This window comes from Rhincodon typus, chromosome 25 (assembly GCF_021869965.1).
Source record: "Rhincodon typus isolate 14 chromosome 25, sRhiTyp1.1, whole genome shotgun sequence".
Classification (NCBI taxonomy): domain Eukaryota; kingdom Metazoa; phylum Chordata; class Chondrichthyes; order Orectolobiformes; family Rhincodontidae; genus Rhincodon; species Rhincodon typus.
The window spans coordinates 2,998,435-3,021,026 of record NC_063356.1 but is presented as its reverse complement, the minus strand read 5'-3'; the positions used below and the strand labels follow the sequence as shown (position 1 = coordinate 3,021,026).

At 44.5% G+C, this 22,592-nt stretch overlaps 1 protein-coding gene across 5 annotated transcripts in view; it reads left to right on the top strand.

Annotated features, from left to right (window-relative positions):
* magi3a (membrane associated guanylate kinase, WW and PDZ domain containing 3a) overlaps positions 1 to 22,592 on the top strand; it is a 114,478-nt gene that overhangs the window by 80,158 nt on the left and 11,728 nt on the right. For 4 of the 5 annotated variants that reach the window (XM_048612266.1, XM_048612265.1, XM_020530743.2 and 1 more), the window contains 10 exons: positions 1,872 to 1,929; positions 2,756 to 2,868; positions 6,459 to 6,641; positions 7,278 to 7,883; positions 8,774 to 8,805; positions 12,061 to 12,223; positions 13,633 to 13,724; positions 16,239 to 16,431; positions 17,540 to 17,749; positions 20,912 to 21,097. In XM_048612266.1, coding sequence (XP_048468223.1) covers positions 1,872 to 1,929; positions 2,756 to 2,868; positions 6,459 to 6,641; positions 7,278 to 7,883; positions 8,774 to 8,805; positions 12,061 to 12,223; positions 13,633 to 13,724; positions 16,239 to 16,431; positions 17,540 to 17,749; positions 20,912 to 21,097 — 1,836 coding nt within the window. The remainder of the gene's footprint in view (positions 1 to 1,871; positions 1,930 to 2,755; positions 2,869 to 6,458; positions 6,642 to 7,277; positions 7,884 to 8,773; positions 8,806 to 12,060; positions 12,224 to 13,632; positions 13,725 to 16,238; positions 16,432 to 17,539; positions 17,750 to 20,911; positions 21,098 to 22,592) is intronic. The other variant, XM_020530744.2, reaches the window with a different exon arrangement.

The following is a 22,592-nucleotide window of genomic DNA, read 5'->3' as shown; positions in this document are numbered from 1 at the left end:
AGAAATGAAAGCGTTTTAATGAAAGGGTCTTCAGAAACCCTTTCTGAAGAAGAGTCTAGGCCTAAAACGTCAGCTTTCCTGCTCCTGTGCTGCTTGGCCTGCTGTGTTCATCCAGCTCTACACCTTGTTATCTCCAGGTTTCCATTGTCCTTTTTGATTCTTCAATAGTCTGGTTCAGCTTTTAAAGATCTGACCCTTAATGTGACCTCCCCCAGTAAAGTATATCATTTAAAAAAGACAAAGAACTGTGGATGCTGGTATATTGTTTCTGAGTTTCCCTTCAACATTTTGGAAATCTTGATTTAGATTATTTCAAACCTTTTTAATTCAAGGGACTACAGGTCAAGTTTATAAAATCTATCTTCTTAATTTAGCGTGCTGTCTCCAAAGGCTCATGTATCTGTTTTATTTGTGGTACCCAAACTGAACACACTGCTTCAGATGGAGTCTGACCAAAACTGGACAATTGAAACATTTCCTCCGTTGTATTCTGACTCCCATGAGTTAAAGGCTGTAATTCCATTAGCATTTTGAGCACTCGGGTGATTTTCCAAGCCATGGACTAGTTAAGTAGCTTGTGCACCTGGATGTTCAAATTCCTTTGCTCCTCAACAGCTCCTAGCCTCTCAACATTAAGAAAAAATGGTTTGTCTCTCTTGAACCTAAAGTAGCTGGCACTACATTGTACTTCATCTGCCCTAGCTTTGCATACGTTGCGTCCGTGTTCCTTTTGTAATGACTTACTCCTATCCACACAACTTGTTGAGCTCTGCAACTGTGTAGCTGCAAAGTGGTCTATTTGTTTGACCTTCATCAATACATATAAAAAGGTGAAACATTGCATGTTGTTTTTTGGCCATTAGATTATGGGTTTGCTTTAGCCATAAAATTCAATGATTCTGTTATAGCGTAGAAGGAGGACATTAGATCATTGCATTTGTTCTGGCCCATGTAAGGACAATGTGCTTAGTCATGTACCCCCTCCCTCCCTATATCCCTTCACATTCCTCCTCTTCAGATATTTAGAAAACAGAAAAGCTGACGATGCACAAGGAGGCCACTCTGCCCATCATGTCTGATTCTGACTAAAAACAAACACCCAATCTAATTTCATTTTCCAGCATTTGGTCTGTTTCCCCGGGAGCTTCAGGACTTCTGGTGTGTCCCAAGGCACCTTTTTTAATGAGTTGAGGGTTTGTGCCTCTAACACCGTTTCAGGCAGCGTTTGGAATCCCTCTCCCCTCTGAGTGAGAAAAAGCTTTCCTTGTCTCCCCTCTAATTCTTCAATCAGTCCCTTTTTAAATCTTTGCTCCATAGTCCCTGCTAAGGGAAATATGTCCTTCCCATCCACTCTATCCTACCTTGTGCACCCCAATCAAATCTCCCCTCAGCCACCTCTGTCCAAGGGGAACCATGCCAACCCATCCAATCTTTCCTCATCGCTGCAATTTTCCATCTTTAATCTGTGTGACCCTCAAACCAAATTTTAGTTCGTTAAAAGCTTGTGTCCAATGTCATAAGCTGTAATTTTCACAAATCTTTTACCTGGAACTTCTAATAAATGGCTTCTAGAAGTTTAGACAGAGAGCATCCGTGGATAACCACTCCTGCTCATCATGCTCATGACCTCAGTGATTGCACTGTATTAATCAAGGATGACCCCGCTTTTCATGTGTTCAAGCTCTTTGATTTAATGCTACCTTCTTGAAAACCAAGTCTGCAAAAGGGGGAGAATGGGGAGAGAATTTTTCCCATCTGGAGCAGGAGACCTGATGTGTCCTTGCTATGTCGCAGTATAAAGTTTGCAATTCGTAGTTCTGAGTTATCAGTTGTGGTATTGATCAGAATGTTTTTAAATTTTAAACTTGTAGAGCTTCCATATGGCTGGGAAAAGATCAGCGATCCAGTTTATGGCTTCTACTACATCGAGTAAGTTCCTCGTGAGTAAAGGTAAAATGAGATCTGTTTCGAGGGTTTATCCCAATATTTTTGGCACCAAATGTTCTGCTGGAGGTTTCCTCAGCTGTGGAGCTGTTGGTGCAATCGATGTGCTTACCCATGTGGGTCAATAAATTGCTGTTGGATTACGCCAGTTCAGTAATTCTCTTCAAACTCTCAAGTTTTAGATAGTTAATGTATTAGTCCTTTTGTGTTGTATTGACTGTATCAATGCGTTCCCAAGTGACAGACAGAAATGCCCCAGAAAAATCCATCCCTCGTCTTCTCCTTTTCCACTCCCAAATACACTCAGGATAGCAGAACAGTCATTTCCACGTAGCCTTCCCCATACCCTTTACTTTTACTCTGAAATAACCACCTTGAACCACTACTACGTGGTACATTCTGTTATTTTTTTCAGTCGATTTGGGAATAGATAGAGAACCTGGGAGTATGATACTGATTGGTTGCAACTTCATGTTGAACCTTTTAATCCCAATACAAGCCACCCAGGTAGCTGAGGCAATGACTTGGACAGGATTCCAGTAGTTGGATGGGACAGTGAGGGAGGAATGTGAGTGAACATGAATGAAGTTGCTCAAGTCAAGTTAACGTTTTGCAGTCTCGGTCTCACTCTCTTTATCCCCTGCCTTCTCTGCCCCCACTACCCTGCCCGCAAGCCCACTTCCTCCTTCCCTGCTCCCACTCCCCTTCTATCTGTGCATCTGTCTCTCTCCTCTCCTACTTCCCCCACCCCCCCCACCACCCTCAACACCACCTCTCACTCACTCAATGTCTCTCTCTTGTTTCTCTTCAGCCACATAAACCAGAGGACACAGTTCGAGAACCCAGTTGTTGAAGCAAAGCGAAAGAAGCAGTTAATTCTTCAGCGGGACAGTCAGCGAGGAGTGCATGGGGACCAGCGGCCAGGTACTGTAACTCACATTCAGAAACTGAGAACCTGCATTTCTGTGGTGTTTCATCACCTGAAGAAGTCCTAAAATACTTCATAATTAGTCAAGTACTTTTGAATTTCAGTCACTTGCTAAATACAGTCAATACCCAGGATTAGATTGATAAGTGGCAAATGAAACACAGGCCGCGTAACTGCCCGGCATTGACCATCTCCAACAAGAGAGAACATAAGTATCACCCCTTGACATTCAGTGATATTATCATCTCTGAATACTCCACTATCAACATCCTGTGGGTTACCATTGACCAGAAACTGATCAGCTATCTAAATGCTGTGGCTACAAGAGCAAGTCAGAGACTGGGAATTCTGTGGTGAGTAACTCACCATCTGTTTTCTCGGGCTTGAACGGTCTACAAGGCACAAGTCGGGTGTAACATTTTGCTGCATAGCCACTGGGAAGCTCCTGGATGCTGAAAGTTCCGATTCTGAGTGTGGTTCCACTTCTGGTAGCTCCTGCTATTCACAGATCTCAGAGGTCCACAAAATGGCGAAGAGACATAGAGGGAGAGTTGGCAGGAATGTGATAGAATATTCTCCACTTGCCTGGAAGAGTGTAGCTTCTTCAACACTTAAGAAGCTCACCATCATCCAGGAAAAGGTTGCCCTATTGACCAGTACCCCCTTCACCACCTTTACCACCTTCACCATTCATGCTGTTCACTGCTAATGCACAGCAGCAACAGTGTATACTGTCCACAAGATGCACTACAGCAGCTCATCCAGGCTCCTCCAACTGCCTTTTCCAAATGTGTGACCTGTACCACCCAAGGGCAGAAGGAGCAGATGTAAATGAACAGCACCTTCAAGTTCCTCTGCAAATCTGAGGCCGTCCTGACCTGATTGGTACCACCAATCCTTCACTGTCGCTGAGTCAAAATCCTGAAAGTCCCACCTTAAAAGCACTGTAGGTATCCTTATACCCCAGGGACTGCAGTGGTTCAAGCAGATGGCTCATCACCTTCTCCGGCCATTTGGAACGAGCAAATAACTGGTCTAGTCATTGAGCTCCAAATCACATGAATGAATATATGAAAAAAATCATTCTTGCAATAAAGGAAATGCAGCAGGTAGTTTTAATTTGCATACAAGCTCCCACAAGGCACAGTAAGATAAATGACCAAGGTTTGTTTGTTCATCAAGATACCCAGAAGAATTTCAGAGTTCAGAATGTTTGTTGGTACCTGGCCAATATTTATCCTTCAGCTAATTTTAACGGTCATTTTTATTTATTCATAAGATTTTTCTCTAGTGGGATTTGAACTTTTCACCTCAGGACTGCCATATTTCCAGCGCCAGAACCAATTCACAACCACGCTCTGAATCGGAACTTTTTAGAGCGAGTGTTGTTTAAAGCTATTACACTTGCAATAAACAAAAGTTAAACACCAACTTAGTGCTGATGCTAAACCGATAAGCTTGCTTTCCTCTGAACTGAAAATTTACAAAAGGGACACATACTCATTCAGCTAATCTCTTTCGTATTTCTGTCCTGCTTTTCCAAATGTATTTCTTAGAATGGACCTGTTCCTATGGGAAATGCAGTGTAATCCCACAATTCTTTCTCCCTTTCCATTTCAATTTATAAATGCCTGCTTTTAGGTTTTTGCCGACTGCAGACATTGAGTAGTGACACCCCATTCCTGATTTGTGTATTGTGTAACTTTGCCTTTTTTTTTACAACTCAAAGCACTTTCTGCACAAACCAAAACTGCAATCAGGAAGATAGTTACATAAGATATCAGGTCTATTGTGGTTTTGTAAACACTGGGGGCCTTGTGCTGAATCGGGTGTTTCAGGCAGAACAAATGAGAATACTGGCAAATATTTTGCTTTGTTAACCACTTACCTGCTGATCCAGGAAGCTACCTCCCTGAGCTGCACTTGTCTCTCCTTCCATTCTCCCCACTCCATGCTATTGTAACTCTGCTGGCCCTATACTGGATACGATCATATGTAAAAATTAACCTTTTGAAGTTTAGCTCAGGAGCAGGCGGTTCAGCTCTTCTCTAACCTAATTCATTCAATTAGAATGTGATCTGTACCTTGGCTCTAGCCTTTCCCCTTGCCTGACAAATTTATCCGTCACTTTGGAAGCAAAAAGAAAAAGGCAGATTACTACCTGAATGGCTGTAAATTGGGAGAGGGGAGTGTGCACTGGGACCTGGGTGTCCTTGTGCACCAGTCGCTGAAGGTAAGCAGGTGGTAAAGAGGGCAAATGGTATGTTGGCCTTTATTGAGAGAGGTTTTGAGTACAGGAGCAGGGATGTGTTGTTACAGTTATACAGGGCCTTAGTGAGGCCTCACCTGGAATTTTGAGTTCAGTTTTGGTCTCTTTTCTGAGGAAAGATGCTGTTGTCCTTGAGGGAGTGCAGCAAAAGTTTACCAGGCCAATTCTGGAGAAGGTGAGACTGATGTATGAAGAGAGATTGACTAAGTTGGAGATGGTAGGAACTGTTGATGCTGGAGTCTGAGATAACCAAGGTGTAGAGCTGGATGAACACAGCAGGCCAGGCAGCATCAGAGGAGCAGGAAAGCTGACGTTTCGGGTCTGGACCCTTCAGGGGTCACTTTGACTAGGTTGGGATTATTTTCGCTGGAGTTCAGACAAATGAGGGGGGATCTCCTCAACTTATTTTATAAGAACTAGACAGGGTAGATGCAGGGAGGATGTTCCTGATTGGTGGTTGTGTCCAGAACCAGGGGTCACAGTCTGACGATTCAGGGTATTTCCTTTAGGACAGAGATGAGGAGACATTTCTTCACCCAAAGAGTGGTGAACCTATGGAATTCATTTGCACAAGGAAGTAGTTGATGCCAAAACATTGAATGTTATTAAGAGGTGGCTAGTTATAACACTTGAGGCAAATGGCATCAAAGATTATGGGGAGAAAGTAGGATTGTACTATTGAGTTGGACAATCAGCCATGATTGTGATGAATGATGGATTAGCCTTGAAGGGCCGAATGGCGGCCTCCTACTCCTATCTTCTATGTTTCTAATTTATCCTTTATGTCCACAATTTTGGAAGAGAGATTGACTAGGTTGGAGATGGTAGGAACTGTTGATGCTGGAGTCTGAGATAACCTGGTGTAGAGCTGGATGAACACAGCAGGCCAGGCAGCATCAGAGGAGCAGGAAAGCTGACGTTTCGGGTCGGGACCCTTCAGGGGTCACTCTGACTAGGTTGGGATTATTTTCGCTGGAGTTCAGACAAATGAGGGGGGATCATTATCAAATTCCTTATGCCATGTGAAAGAGTGATTTCTGGTTTTACACTCGAACAGTCTGCCTCTACTTTTACAGTTATGCAACTCTTTCCAGACTCCAAAAGAACAGGAAGTAGTTACACTCTATCTATCCTCTCTTATCCTCTAAGGGTTTTACAAGCCTTGTTTTGATCACATTTGCCCAAACCTGTAGAAGTACAAATCGATGTTAACAACTTTGTGTCTTTGACAGATGAATTTGGATTTGAATCATTGGTCAAGTCACCATATTTCAAATCTCTTTCTTTCTTCTCCCCAATCCACTCCTTCCATTACAGAGAGGCCAATGTTTACTCGGGACCCCTCACATCTTCAAGGAATGCTCATCAGGACCACTCTGCAGAAGAGCACCATGGGATTTGGTTTCACAATAATCGGAGGGGATAGCCCAGATGAGTTCCTACAGGTGAAGAATGTGATTCAGGATGGACCTGCAGCTCAGGATGGCAACATGATGGCAGGCAAGTGACATGTTTCCTCTGAAAAGCTGGTGGGCACTTCTGGACACTCCCAGAACTTTCCCTTCCCCACCATCTCCCTATACACAGCATATTGGGGGAGGGAGCAGATTCTGGGATGAGTGGCACTGGCAATAACCAACAGGTCTGACCCATCCACAGAGAGAGACAGTTAATGTTTTTGAGTCCAGCTGAAGAGTCATATTGGACTCAATGTTAACTCTCTTCCTGTCTCAACAGGTGTTACCAAATCTACTGAGTTTCAGCATCTTCTGTTTGTTTCCAATTCCCAGCATCTGCAGTATTTTGCTTTTATTTGTGGAGAATAATCAATCCTAGGGGAGGGGAGTTTTGGAGAGTAATAGTAAGGTATTGGGACTGGAGCTTCCCTGAGAGATACCAAGATTGGGGTAGGGCAATGCTTGGAATAGTGATGCCAGTGATTCGGTAGATGCCGGGAGCATGCATTTTATTTATTCTCAGCTGGTTTCTGTGTTTATTAAATCAGTTTGATATTTAATTTTGAGCAGATAAAGATTTGGCATTGTACGCATCCATGGCAAGTTTAAAGTTGGGTGAGTGTGCCTTTGGTCATGGACTCAAATGGTTAATGTGTATGCTGTGCAATCTTATCTGCAGGTGATGTAATAGTGTATGTGAACAGCACCTGCGTCCTTGGACAGACTCATGCTGATGTTGTGCAGCTTTTCCAGTCCGTTCCCATCAACCAGACAGTGAAGCTGATCCTGTGCCGTGGTTATCCACTTCCCACAGACCCCCAGGTGCCAGCTGTCGATGTAGTGACTGCCACTCCTGTTGTGGATGGATTGCCTGTGGTGGGGAAGCAAGCCTCGACTGGGCAGAGTGTGCAGACCCCACCAGGGCCCACTGAGCAGAATGGGAACGAGGGTCCTGGTGGTGGTGTCGAGCGTTTAAATGGACCTTACTTGGGCCTGACTGAGGACAGGTCCTCAATGACCTCGTCAGCTGGTTCGCAGCCAGAGGTGCTGACAGTCCCTCTGCTGAAGGGGCCAAAGGGTTTTGGCTTTGCCATAGCAGACTGTCCAGCTGGACAGAAGGTGAAGATGATCCTGGACAGTCAATGGTGCAAAGGACTACAGAAAGGTGATGTTATCAAGGAGATCAACCACCAGAGCATGCAGCAACTGAGCCACGCCCAGGTGGTGGAGATACTGAAAGATTGTCCTGTGGGAAGTGAAATATCGCTGCTGGTGCAGAGGGGAGGTTTGTCCTCATGTTGTTATCTTTTAATTGCCTTTAGCTCACTTGGTTTCATTGCACACTTGTCTAGATGTTGCAGAGTAAAGAAGGGGCCAGTAGAGAGAGAATGCAGTAAAATGCTGAAACCAGAACCGAGTGGAGACGGATTATAACTACCAGAAAAGACTGAACAAGCTGGGACTCTCTTCTCTCTAAAGGCGAGCTGAGGGTTGACTTACTGCAGGTCTTTAAGGTTGTGAAAGAGTTTGATAGCCTACATGTGAGGATGATGTTTCCACTGAGTCAAGATCAGTACTATTGACCATATGTATGTGTAATCAATCCAATACGACATTCAAGAAAAACCTCTTGTCCATAGTGTGGAACTATGGGGAATACTTAAGGTCGTTTGTATGGATGCTTGATAGACACATGAGAACGGAACAAAACTGTTTGGGTTAATTAAGGGTGGGAGCAGACATTAACAGTGCCAGTGTGTGACCAGGAAGGCGGTTCTGTATTGTAAATTCTACGCATTTTCTCTGGGCTCTGATTGCAGCCCACGACTTCTCCTTTACGATTATATTGTGAATATGGCCTCTTCAACCAGCACTTGTGCCCAAAAGAGTGTGTGTCTTGGAGACCAGTGAGAAATAACATTGAGAGAAATTCTGTTGACTGTGTAGGAAGAGTGGAGCTGAGTTAGAATACAGTTAGTGTTCTAGAATCCATTGTTGCCCTTCTAATGCTAAACTATACATTGATCCATTTTTATAAAACACCTACAGTAGTGTTGATGAAAGCTGTGATGTATAGTCTTGGATTCAATTTGTAGAGTAGATTGTGATTTCAGAGGGTTATTTCCTAGTGATCTTTCTCTTTCATGTATTGTAATGAATTTTCTTTTTTAACAGGTCCTTCTTCACCTGCTAAAACTATGAAAACAGTAAGTTTCATAATTTTTTTTGCTAACAATGGGACTTGGTGTTCAGGTGTGTTCCTTCCAGTTGGAGTTAACTAGTGTTATTGGTGCAGTTAATAGCCTATAGATGCACAAGATTCCACAACTAACCAAAACCATTCTAGATTGCAAATTAAAAATGTTAGCTGAGTGTGTGTACTTGAGTGAAGTGCTGTCCACAGTTCTTGTCTCGAGTCTGAAGATTGTGTTGAAGCCTCATTGTCGAAATTTTATACAAAATACAAACCAAGAATTGGGCTAGAATCCACAATGTGAAATGATGAAAGAGCGAATTTAGGATTACTCTTGGGCAGTTTCTCCTAAGGTGGCGTGACCAAGTCAGTCTGAATTTGGGTAGCTAGGTGGAGGCAGAAATCATGGAATTATTTCATTAACAGTCGCAACACTTTATCTTTCTGAATATGTTAGATTATTTGTCTTTGGCATGTGTTATATGCGATTTCAACTGTATTTTTACTAGATTTCAAACCCACATTCTCAAGATAACAATTGGAATGCTTTTGGCTGACAATAAACTAAAAACATAGATTTGTGTGAAAGCAAGGACTCTAGTTTCTGGAATGGTGAAAAGAAAAAAAAATGAAAATTCTAGAAAGCACCTGCATCTGTGGAGGGAGCAAGAGTTGTGTTGCTGGTCAATGACCTATTGTCAGAACTGGGAAAATGTTATTTGTTCGTCTTGACTGTCTTTAAACAAACACTGTGGAGGAGGAAGTTCTGTACTATCATGGAAAGCGATAGTTATTATCGAAGGGATTCTGGTGAAAGGCACAATCATGTTGGTAATAGGACAGTAACAAAATATGGGTCCAGAGCTATAAATGTCACTGCGGAATATTAGAGGGTGAGGGCGGAAAAGCAGTCGTGTGGACTTGGAATGTGACAGTTTGGGTCAGTAACTATAGGTCTGTACTCAGTCATTCCAGAAATATCTAATGGGGTGATGAGAAAAATGTTTTATTTGGAAACAAGATGGATTGCAGGAGTAGATCACATGGCCCATTGTACCTGCTCTTCTGCTCAATGAGGTTGGCTCATCTTGGGCTTCAATTTTACTTTTCTACTCGCTTCCCAACTCCCTTGATTCCCGAGAAACCAAATGTCTGTCTGTGCCTCCCTTAAATGTATTCAGTGGTGAAGACTCCACAACCCTACTGACATGGAGAATTCCAAAGATTTACAATCTTTTGGGTGAATAAATTGCTCCTCATCCAAATCCTAAAAGATTTTTCCCTTACCCTTAACCTATGACCCCTTGATTCTGGAGACCCCCCACTATCGGGAACATCCTCTTTGCGTCTAACCTGTCTAGCCCTGTTGGAAATTTGTAGGGTTTTATGAAATCCCCCCCCTCATTCATCTGAATTCCTGTGAGTATAATTCTAATCAACTCCGTCTCTCCTCATATGTCAATCCGGCCATCCTGGGAATCAATTTGGTAAACCTTCGCAGCACTCCCTCTGTGGCAAGAACATCCATCTTCAGATAGGAAGACCAAAGCTGTGCACAATATTCCAGGTGTGGCCTCAGCAATGTCCTGTATAATTGGAGCAAGACATCCTTGTTCTTATACTTGAATCCTCTCGCTAGGAAGGCCAGCACAGTCTGCTGCCTTTACTGGCGGCTGCACCTGCTTACTTCAGAGACTGATGCATGAGGACACCCTTTTCTCATTGACCAATCTCTTCTCCGTTTACAGCCATTCACATAATAATCTGCCTTCCTGTTTTTGCTACCAAAGTGGATAACCTCACATTTGTTCACACTACAGCATCTCTGCATCTGCCTCACAGCTCACCCTTCCTTCCAACTTTGTATCATTTGCACATTTTAAGATATTACATTTGGTTCCTTCATCTAAATCATTAACACACATTGAGAGTAGATGGGGTCCTAGTACTGATCCCTGCAGTACCCTGCTAATCACTGCCTACCATTCAGAAAAAGACATTTATTCCTAATCTGTTTCCTGTCTGCTAACCAATTTTATATCCATCTCAATACACCACCCTTAATCCCATGCGCCATAGTTTTACACACTAATCTCTTATGTGGAACTTCATCGAAAGCTTTCTGAAAGTTCAAATAAAATGCATCCGCTGGCTCCCCAGATCAATTTCACTAAGTACATCTTGAAAGAATTCCAATAGATTTGTCAGCATGTTCTATATAACTCTATATGACTCTGATTTCCCTTTTGTCAGCCATGCTGACTTGTCTGATCCTACCACTATTTTCCTCGTGCTCTGCTGTAAAATCCTTGATAATGGACTCCTGAATCTTCCTCACTACCAATATCAGACTCACTGTTTTCTGACTGCCTCCCTTTTTAAATAATGGTGTTACGTTGGCTCTCCTTCAGCCTGTAGAAACTGTTCCAGTATCGAAAGAATCTTGAACGATGACCACCAATGTATCCTGTATTTCAAGGGTTACTTCCTTAAGTACTCTGGGATGTAGATTATCAGGCCCTTTTAATCCCAACAGTTTCTTCAACACCATTTCTCTCCTAATACAGATTTGCTTCAGTTCCACCCTCTCTCTAAACCTTGTGTTCCCTATCAGTTCTAGTATGCTATCCGTCTTCTTTTGTGAAGACAGAAGTGATTATATGAATGTTTGATTTTGGCCTTTGGTTTCTCTGCCTATCACCTCTTATTTCCCCCTTCTGTCTTTTGGTCTTATCCTTGATTCCCTATCCCCTGACTCCTTGCATAAGTTTCCATCTCCCCTGCCAATTTAGTTTAAACCCTCCCCCACCACTCTAGCAAATAGCCATACAGGACATCTGACCCATTATAACCCATCTTGTCCAATCACTTAATTTGTCAATATCTGTTTGCAACTTCTTTATGTCCTCCCTTCAGCTTACCTTTCCAGCTAGTCTTGTATCATCAGCAAACTTAGGTTAATCTCTCTTTTCTAGAACTTTCATCTGGAAAAAGTACTGGGAACTGATTCTAGAGACTGGAGTTGAGTAGAAGATTGAGACTTTCGCAGTATCACCACTAACAGGCCAGGCTTGTGGGATGAGGCATTGACTGCTCTTTGAAGAGAGGCTAAATAATTTACATCTGTACTATAACATTGTGAAATATGGGAAGATCCTTTTGACATGGCCTTACATAACTACTCCGCATTATTTCTATCTGTATATCTTGCCTCTATATTGTAAAATTTATTTAAAACATTTTCTTTTCTCCTGATTTTTCTTTCCAGACTTTAGAGCAGGAGGACAACCAAGCAAGCTCTCAGAATCTGTCCCCAGGCGTTCCCATCCCTCAGCCAATGCCCTTCCCACCCAATGCTGTAAGGCCTTCGTCACCCAAGCGTGACCCAACTGAAGTGTATGTGCAATCCAAGACCATGTTCGACAGCAAACGTAAGTGATGTGGAGTGCAGGCCCACTGTTCTTGGTAGGAAATGGTGGTTTTGGAAAACCTTTATTGCTAACTATCAGTAGTGTAGTAATCTGATTGAAAACTATCACCTGGGAGACTGATGGGATCTTGTCCTATTCAGTAGTTGTAAACTTGATCTGGTGAAACAGTTTGAAGAGGAGGGATGTCTATGTTGGCTCACGTTGAGAAGCAGTAAGGTCAAATCAAATAATTGAACACTGGAACTGAAAAAGAATTATGCAGGTGTGTGCAGGTTAGTTGTTAGCATGTGACTTGGAAATATATCACCGCTCCTTCAGTGTCGCTGCATCAAAAACCTGGAATTCCCTCCCTAAGGGCATTGAGGGTCTACTTACGGCACATGGACTGCAGTGGTTCAAGAAGGCAGCTCCCCGCCACCTTCACAAGGGCAGTAGGGACTGGTAATAAATGCTGGCCCAGCCAGCGACTCCCATGTCCCTTGAGTGAATAAAACAATTTAAGTTCAGTTTCCTGGGCTTTGACCTTAACCTGGTGGTTACTGGTGCAGGACCTGAGTTATTAGGTTACTATGCGCAGTGAACTGGAAAATGCTGTGTCGAAATAGGTCACTGGATGGCCTGTCTGATTCATCTTGATTTGTTTTGATCATGAGATGATCTTCCAGCAGCTCTCATTTTACTTTGCTTCCTTGATGCAAAATTTATTCAGTCCTTGTACCACACAGAGTCCAGGAACATTCCAGCTTTCACTCCAAGACAATGCTGAGCTCTCCCATCAAGCAGAGCTCTAGCGGTTTGCTGCAGTTGAGCCAGATGGCCATCAGTTTGAAGAGGAGTGATCTAATCCTGGTCCCAATTCATTGACTGATGATAGTACCGAACAAAACATGCTGACACTGCCATCCAGGATCACTATTTAGACAACTAATGTGTCCATTTGGAGGGTCAGGAGAAAAGTGAAGGAAATAAAAACAGAAAACAGCGATCATTCTGAGTTAATCAGCAAACAGTCCCATTTATTGATTCCCTCTCCAAACCCAATTAAGTTTTAAATGGGCAGTGCTCTCTCTGTTTGTAAGTTAGTCCTCAGGGAGTTGACCATGCTTCACAGACCACTGCCTGGTCATCCTGTGAGCTGAGGACTGAGCAAGTTTGCAACTAAAGCAGAGCACAGTTTGACAGATCAGTCTCTTTTCTGCTGGAGCAGCCTGTGGGTTCAGAGTCAGCTGTGAATCCAGGCTATAGGTACAGCGCTGTCTGTTGTTCTGCAACATATCTTGGAAAGTGGATTCTAGGAACAAAAATAATTTCTGCGCCAGTCATTGCTATGTAAATATTCATTGTTTTGCACAGGCCCTGGGCTAGCCACTGCATCACTGTGACTCTCTTCCCTGTTTATTGTCCTTCAGCCCCAAATACAAAAGACGTTGACATCTTTCTGCGTAAGCTGGAGAGTGGGTTCGGATTCAGAGTGCTGGGTGGAGATGGGCCAGATACACCTGTAAGTTTCCTGTAACTCTTGAGTGTTTGCTGTTGATTTCATGCTGCTTTCAGTGCAGATTCTTGTTAGTAGTGAGTGACGACAGAGTGAGGGAGGTGGCAAAGTTGCACGTGAGCTTGGACACTTTATTTTCACTGAGTTGACAGCACTTGTGGAAAGAAATATAAAGTGCAGCCATGCTTTAGTGGGGTGTGTGTGTGAGTGAGATTCAGAAGGACGTAAGAAATCCAAGCAGAAGCAGACATATGGCCCATCGAGTCCGCACTCCCATTCAATATGATCATGACTGACCTTGGACTTCACCTCTACTTTTCTGCCATCTCTCCATATCCCTTGATTTGCTGAGAGTCTAAAGGACAGTCTTTCTCAGCCATAGGTATGTTCAGTGATGATGCCACAGCTGAGTTGGAGAATGCCAAAGATTTCCAACTCTTATTTAACTGGAGAGCGACTGCAAAAATGGTGCAACAGAGCGGTCTGGGTGTTCTTGTGCATGAAACGCTAAAAGTTAGCATGCATATGCAGCTCATAACTAAGAAGGCAAATTGAATTCTGGCCTTTATTGCTAGAGGGTTTTGTTTAAAAATAGGCAAGTCTTATTGTAACCGTTCAGGCTGTTTGAAGAGGCCATATCTGGTCTAATGTGTACAGTTTTGAATCTCCTATTTAAGAAAGGGTACTTTAGAAAAGGTTCACTAGGCTGATTCCTGGGATGAAGAGGTTGACTAATCGTGGTTTGCCAAACAGGTTGTGTCTTTATTCAATAGAGTTTAGTAGAATGAGGGATGATCTTTTTGAAATATACAAAATTCTGAGGGGGCTTGACGGGGTAGATGTTAAGATATTCCGTCACAAGTGGAAACCTCAAGCTAGAGGACATAGTTCAGAACAAGGAAATTTCATCTTTGAAGCAAGTAAATATCTGGAAGACTCAAACCCAGGGAATTATGGAGGCTAGATCATGGAAAGTATTTAGAGAGATGTTCAAATTTTGAAATAGAGGAATCAAGAGCTGTGAGGAGCTAGCACAAAAGAGGAGTTGAGGTTGGGACAAGGCTGGGTTGAGGAAATGAATGGCCTACTACTCCTATTTCTAATCTTCTTTTGAAGAAGTTTGTCTTCACCTCAGTCCAAAACGATCATCCCATTATCCTGAGATGTGGCCACTCATTTCCTCACTATCCAGACCCTGGGGGTCACCATTGATCAGAAACTCAGCTGGACTCACTAATTAAATACAGTGGCTACAAGAGCAGATCAGAGGCTAGGAATACTGCAGTGAGTAACACGCCTTCTGATTCCCCAAAGTTGGTCCATCGTTTGCAAGGCACAAGTCAGGAGCGTGATGGAATACTCCCCACTTTTCTGGATGGGTGCAATTCCAAACAACACTCCAGAAGCTTGACACCATCCAGGACAAAGCAGCCCGCTTGACTGGCACCACATCCCCAAGCATCCACTCCCTCCATCGCTGATGCTCAGTGCACACTGCTGCTACTATCTACAAGATTCACTGCAGAAATTCACCAAAGATCCTTAGTATCTTCCAAACCCTATCTAGAAAGAGAAGGGTAACATTTCTTGGGAACACCACCACCTGCAAGGTCCCATCTAAGCCACTTACCATCCTGACCTGGAAATATATTGCCGTTCCTTCACTGTCACTGAGTCAAAATCCTGCAATTCCCTCCCTAAGGCCATCGTGGGTCTAGCTACAGCACATGTACTGCAGTGGTTCAAGAAGGCAGCTCGCTGCCTCCACCTTCTCAAAGGCAAATAGGCAAAAATGCTGGTTCAGCCTGCGATTCCCATCTCCCACACGTGAATAAATGAAAAGATATCATGTGGCAAGCCGTCTTTATTCTTGAACTCCAGTTCTCTTGTATTAAACATCAACATGCTATTTGCCTTCCTAGTAGAAGTGCCTGTTAATGGCTGACTCCAGCTCCAAGGTGTCAGCTCATACAGGGTGCTGAAAGTCTGACAGCCTTTTTCCCCAAAAGTTTATGGATATGGGAGGGGGGTGGGGGTCAGTTAAAAATCTCAAAATTGAGACTGATGGATTTTTTGTTGGGGCAGGGGTTATTATCAATAAGGAACTGCGAGGTGTACCTGAAGTTAAGATACAGTCTGGCCATCTACCTGAATGAGAGAGCAAGCTGGAGGGCCGCTGTTCCTGTGTGTTAGCGAATGGCATAGCCAATCAGTTACTGCCTAAGTCGCTTGTTATGTAACCGGTAAGTTGGTTCATTCAGTGACAAATTCTACACAGTAAGGATTGTGTGATTTAAGTGAGAGTGAGATTGACACAAGGGAATAAGGACCTGAAGTAGTGCGTGACTGCTGTTGTTGTAATGAGCTTTCTCGGTTAATGTGTTAGAATCTCTCAACAGATGCTGCAGTCTGTTTACACCTTGCCTGTTGAATAATAAACATCCGTCACTAAGGTTAGAGCCTGAGCTAACACAACCATTCTCTCTCTCTCCTGCCCCACCCTCACCACCACCACTTCAGGTTCTGATTGGAGCAATAATCCCCCTGGGGGCAGCGGAACGCGACGGCCGTCTTCGTGTAGCTGATGAGCTGCTTTGTGTCGATGGCGTCTCGGTCAAGGGGAGATCTCATCGCTTCGTGTTGGACTTGATGCAAAATGCGACTCGAAACGGCCAGGTGCTGCTATCAGTGAGGAGGAAGGTGCTGCCCTCTGGTGAGTGTGTTGGTTCGCACTTTTGGTCCTCAGTTGGTGTGAATGTGGCCAGGACCTGTTCAAAACCCTTTGTTCCCAGGAGTTGTTATTAAATTCATTCGTGGGATGAGGGCATTGCTGGCTGCCCAGCATTTAGTGCCCATCCCTAATTGCCCAGAGGGCAGTTGAGTTGCACCTGTTGTCCCGGGTCTGGAGTCACAAGTAGGCCAGATGCAGCAAGAATGTCAGTTTTCTTCTCTAAAGGATATTAGCGAACTAGATGGGTATTTTTCTGATGACTGACAATGGATTCATGGTCATGATTAGATTCTTAATTCCAGGTTCATATTGAATTCAAATTCCACCATTTGCTGCTGTGGGATTTGAACTTGGGTTCCCAGAAAATTGCTTGGATCTCTGGATTAATAATCCAGCGATTGTGCTAATAGGCTGTTGCCTGCCATGGAGAAGTGACCCTTTTCTGAGGGTCAACTTGAGACTTTCGTTCGACAGAATGAGTCTGTCCAACTAACTTTGTGATGTGAGTCCCACATAATTAGTTGTTGAAAGCTCAAAGGGTTTGAATCATGGGTTTGCGCAGCTCAGGATCTGCCTGAAGGAGAGGTGCGCCAAGTCCCACTCCCCCGTGCTTTCACTATGCTGCTGTAAATTGATAGAATCATTATGGTCACCGACCATTTCCTTGCGATTGCTGGCTCAAAATTCTAAAATCTGGTTCCCCTTCTCACTTTAGGATGAGACTCATTGCTGTTTGCAGGCAGTTAAGAGTGGGGTATTAAAGGAGGCAGATAAACATTTTTGAAAAGGGGTTGGATAATTAGCTGAAGGGGAAATGATTGCTGGACTTTGGAGGAAAGAGCAGAGGAGAGAGTCTAAAGAACTAGTACAGCCCTACTCTGTATGCTTCAACAAAATGTTTATTAGTGATGTCTGTATCCTGAGATTGAACAGTCAACATAAAAGGCTTTTCAGCTGTGAGTGAGCTGACCATGTTGGTCAGATGCAGACTGCATTGTAGTAGCCCAGAGCCAAGGAAGCTTTCGCCTTTGTCTCAAACTCCTTATGATGGGGCCAGCTTCTCAGTAACTCTCCTATTTTTGTGTGACAGAGGACCAGCGTGACTCCGGTCGGGATGAGAATTCTGAAGCTGCAGAGAATGGTCCCTGTGGGATAAATCTCACGGATCTTGTGAACAAACCTCTGCAGGGTCACACCCCAGCCGAGTCCCCACAATCCTATGACATTGTCCTACAGCGGAAGGAGACGGAGGGTTTTGGCTTTGTCATCATCACCTCGAAGAACAGACACCCCACCATGGGTGAGTAAAATGGTGGTTGCTAAGGGAGACAGGCAGTCAGGATGATGCAGGCCTAGACAGATCCGTTCAGTACAAAATAACATCAGTTCTTTGGGCTTTGCAGCTCACTGGGCTAGGGGTCCCCCACACAGTCTGTCTGTCTGGAGTATGGATCCCATACACGCTGTCCTACAGATTGTCTCACTGGGCTGTGGGTTCCACAGACACTGGCAGCCCCAGGGGGCTGTGGACTCCACTGCAGTGACTGCTAGTCTAATGTCATTCTTTCACAATTGAAACTATTCTCTCGTTGGCTATTTGGGCATGTAGGTATTACAGTGAAAACCCAACCTGTCCAGCAGGTGTCAGTGGCAGGTTATCCGGTGTAGGAACCTAACTGATCTGTATGGTTCATTGTTCCCCACACAACCTCATCTACATCTAAGGAGGTAGTTGCAGGTTAGTTAAGTCGCTGTAGGAGCAAATTACGGCAGATGCTGGAATCTGCACTGAAAGCAGCAAATGGCTGTTGGGTTGTGTAATAGTTGATGAAACAGTTGTCCAGTCACTTCCTGCATAAAGATTCCAACAACACAGCAGTGATTAATTGAAAAGTCCTCTTCATGGTCATACATTTTGAACATCTGAATTCAGAGCACAGTAGAGCATTCAGTCCCTTTAACTTGTTCCGCGATTCAATAAGATGATGCCTTATCTGTTTGTGTTCAGGATTCCCATCTATTTCTAATGTTCTTAATTGTTGGGAAGGAAATCAGTTTACTTACACCTCTAAAATATTCAATGACCCGCCTCTTCTACCGCTGAAGTCAACTGTTCCAAAGTTGCACAGACCTCCTAAGAAAACATTCTGCTGATCTGTCTTGAAAGTATGATCCCTAATTTTAACACACTGTCCCCTAGTTTTGAGCTGACCCACAAGAAGAAACATCCTTTCTACACACACCTTGTCAAGACCATTCAATATCTGCAACTCCTGCTCTGTCCCCATCCTTGTAAAATTGTTTTATTCCCACCCCCCCACCCCCCACCCCCCACCAACTGCACCTCAGGTTTTACTACCCCCACGTTTGTGTGGGGAGTGACAAGGAACCAGAAACTCACCACTGCATCTCCCTACTTGGAGGACATTTGGGGCATAGCAAGCAAGTCCCCAGGCCATCGAATTAACAAAATTCTTCAAAGAGGAAAGATGCCCACAATCTGCAGATATATTTGCCATGAATGAAGGTAAAAATACTGAACTAGTTCTTGACTAAACACACAGAGCAAAGAAACAACAGCCTTGGAGTCAACAACAAAAACAGAAATTGCTGGAAAAGCTCAGCAGGTCTGGCAGCATCTGTGGAGACGGAAAGAGAGTTAACATTTTGGTTCCAGTGACCATTCAGAACTGATGGTAGCTTGGAAAATGTTGGTTTTTATGCAGGAGATAGGGTTGGGGGTGCGGGTAAGGAGTAAACGATAGGTGGAGTCCAAGGAGAGAGAATGACAGTTGGACAGACAAAGGGGTGGATTTCAATAGGGCTAGCAGGATGAATGGCTAATGGGGACTGTTAGTGGCTAACAATGGGTAGTGTGTAAAAGCAGACCATGTGATAACAAGGCCTGGTGTGTGGGTATTGGGGTCAGGACATGGGAGAAGGTGCCTCAAGCTCGAATATTGTTGAACCTGACATTGAGTCCAGAAGGCTGTAGAGTTCCTGAGCAGAAAACAAGGTGCTGTTCTTGCAGTTTGCACTGAGCTTCGCTGGAACACTGCAGCAAGCCTGAGACCGAGATCTTGGCCAGGGAACAAGGTGTGTTGAAGTGGCGGGCAACTGGAAGCTCAGGGTCTTTTTTGCAGACAGAATGTAGGTGTTCTGCAAAGTGGCCACTCAGTCTGCATTTTGTTTCCCAAATGTAGAGAAGAGCACGTTGTGAGCAGCGAATGCAGTAGACTAGATTGTGGAAAGTGCAAGTAAAGCACTGCTTCGTATTGAAGATGCGTTTGGACACTTGTATATTGAGGAGAGAGGAAGTAAATGGACAGGTGTTACAGCTTCTGTACTTGCAGGAGAAGGTGCCATGGGGCGGTGTGTTTCTGCAGGTTTGGGCGAGGTGGGGCTAGATTGAGTGAGGGAGAAGCAAACCAGTGTCTCCCAGAGGGAATGGTCCTTGTGGAAGGCTGGAAAGGGAGGGGAGGCAAATATCTGTCTGGAGGTGGCAGAAATGGCGGCTAATGATCCTCTGGATGTGGGTGTTGGTGGGATGGTGGGTGAGGACAGGGGGGACCCTATGGCTGTTGTAGGAGGGAAGAGAGGAGGCGAGGGCTGAAGTACAGGAGATGGGTCAGACCTGGCTAAAGACCCTGTCATCTATGGTGCTGGGGAATCCTCAGTTGAGGAAGGTGGGCATTTTGGAGGCGTCCTTGTCTAAGTTGGCATCACTAGAACAGATGCGATGGAGACTGGGAGAATGGAATAGAGTCTTTACAGGAAGCAGAGTGTAAGGATGTATAATCAAGGTAACTGTCGGAGTTGGTGTGTTTGTGGTGGAAATTGGTGGCCAGTCTATCCCTGGAAAGGGGTTGAGGAAGGGAGGAGTCAGAGATGGACCAGGTAAAGGTGAGGACGAGGTGAAAATTGGAAGCAAAGTTGAGAAACTTTCTCAATTCTGGATGAGAGGAAAGCAGCACTGATCATCTTATCAATATATTGGAGAAAGAGTTGTGGGTGGGGGCCAGAATACAACTGGAGTAGGGAATGTTCCATGTGCCCCACAAAGATACGGGCATAACTGGGGCCCATGCAGGTATCCATGGCCACCCCTCTGACCCTGAACAGCCTTAAACTAATCGGAATAAAAATAACCAAAACAGAACAGATGATATTCACTACAATGATTGCTGGCACCCAACTGCAGATGATTGAATCCCAAATGGAGATATGTAATGTTAATGCAGCTCCCTCACACTATCACTCAACAACAAGCAGCAACAGAAATACAGTCCTGTCTTTGTTACCTCTAAACGCAACTATGCCAGTGCAATCCTGGCAGGTCTCCCACTCCACCCCCCCCCCCCCACCCCCCACCAAACCCCTGATGGCTTTCCCCCTTATTTTGGACCCCTGAATCAGTGCTCTGAATCTCATTAACCCTCTCCTGTTACTACTTTCTCCACAGCAGTGCCGCATAAAATTGGCCGCATCATTGAGGGGAGTCCGGCTGATCGCTGTGGGAAGCTGAAGGTGACTGACAGGATCTCGGCCGTGAACGGCCAGTCTATTGTCCAGATGCCCCACCACGACATTGTGCAGCTGATTAAGGACGCAGGTCAGACGGTCACCCTCACAGTCACTCCTGAAGAAGGTACTCATCCAGAAGTTGCAAGGCACATATACTTTAAGATGGTCTGTGGCCTTCAGTGTTCCTTGTGATTTGTGTGACACGCAGCCTCGAGAGCAGCAGTTTAAGTTGCAGGTCTCGGTTAATCTGTGAGTATCAGCCATCTCGGGCTGTGATTTAGAAGTCATTCACCAGTGAGATGACAGCACTAAGTACCTTCCTCGAAACCCACACTCCGTGTAATTGAAATGGGACAAATCAGTGAATAGGAAATGTCCAAATGCATGGGACTGAGTTCCTTTGGGTTTCGGACCTGGATTATTGATTTAACGATAACTAATTCTAGAAAGAATCACCTTTGTTACCTAATCTTTCATAACAAGGGGATGTAACCGTGACGTTTTAATTTGAGAACTGTAAAGAACTTAAAATGAATTTAATTGTAAATAAACATTGGAAAACATTTGGTAAGATTTTAGGGTTGGATTCCAAGGACTAAGTTACAGTTGCAGGTCTGATTGTAACTGGTTTCTGTGATTATCAAGATCATGCGATGGTACTTTGAACCTTGGACACAATAGTTGTTTGCTTGCTCTTTAGTCATGGTTGGCAGAAGCTGGGTGTGGCTTACAGCTCTGACAGTGCTTGTGCCAACGTTTCCCTTTTGAAGGGAGTCTTGCTGAGCCATTGTGACCTGCCTTGCTTTTCCCCACACAATGTAATCATTGCAGTTTGCAAAGCTAGTTTTTTATGATGCTCCTCAGGTTTTGAGGGATGTTGGTGTCTGGGGAGTAAACAACATTGTCTAGATGCCAATTCAGGGTTATCACAACCAGAAGCAAGAAAGGAAAAAGTTGTGTTCAGGTGATATGTTTCACATGTCAAGGTATTCTAAACTAGTTGATGGCCAATGATGCACTTTTAAAATACGGGAGAATTGTGGGCAACAGTGTCCTCCAGACAGAAGGCAATACACAACAGATGATAGTAGGAACTGCAGATGCTGGAGAATCCGAGACAACAAGGTGCAGGGCTGGATGAACACAGCAGGCCAAGCAGCATCATAGGAGCAGAGAGGCTGACGTTTCGGGCCTAGACCCTTCATCAGAAAAGGGGGAGGGGAAGGGGGTTTTGAAATAAATAGGGAGAGAGTGGGAGGCGGATAGAAGAGGGATAGAGGAGAGGATAGGTGGAGAGGAAACAAACAGGTCGAAGAGGCGGGGATGGAGCCAGTAAAGGTGAGTGTAGGTAGGGAGTTAGGAAGGGGATAGGTCAGTCCAGGGAGGACGGACAGGTCAAGGGGGCGGGATGAGGTTGGTCGGTAGGAGATGGAGGTGCGGCTTGAGGTGGGAGGAGGGGATAGGTGGGAGGAAGAACAGGTTAGGGAGGCAGGGACGAGTTGGACTGGTTTTGGGATGCGGTGGGGGGAGGGGAGATTTTGAAACTTGTGAAATCCACATTGATACCATTGGGCTGCAGGGTTCCCAAGCGGAATATGAGTTGCTGTTCCTGCAACCTT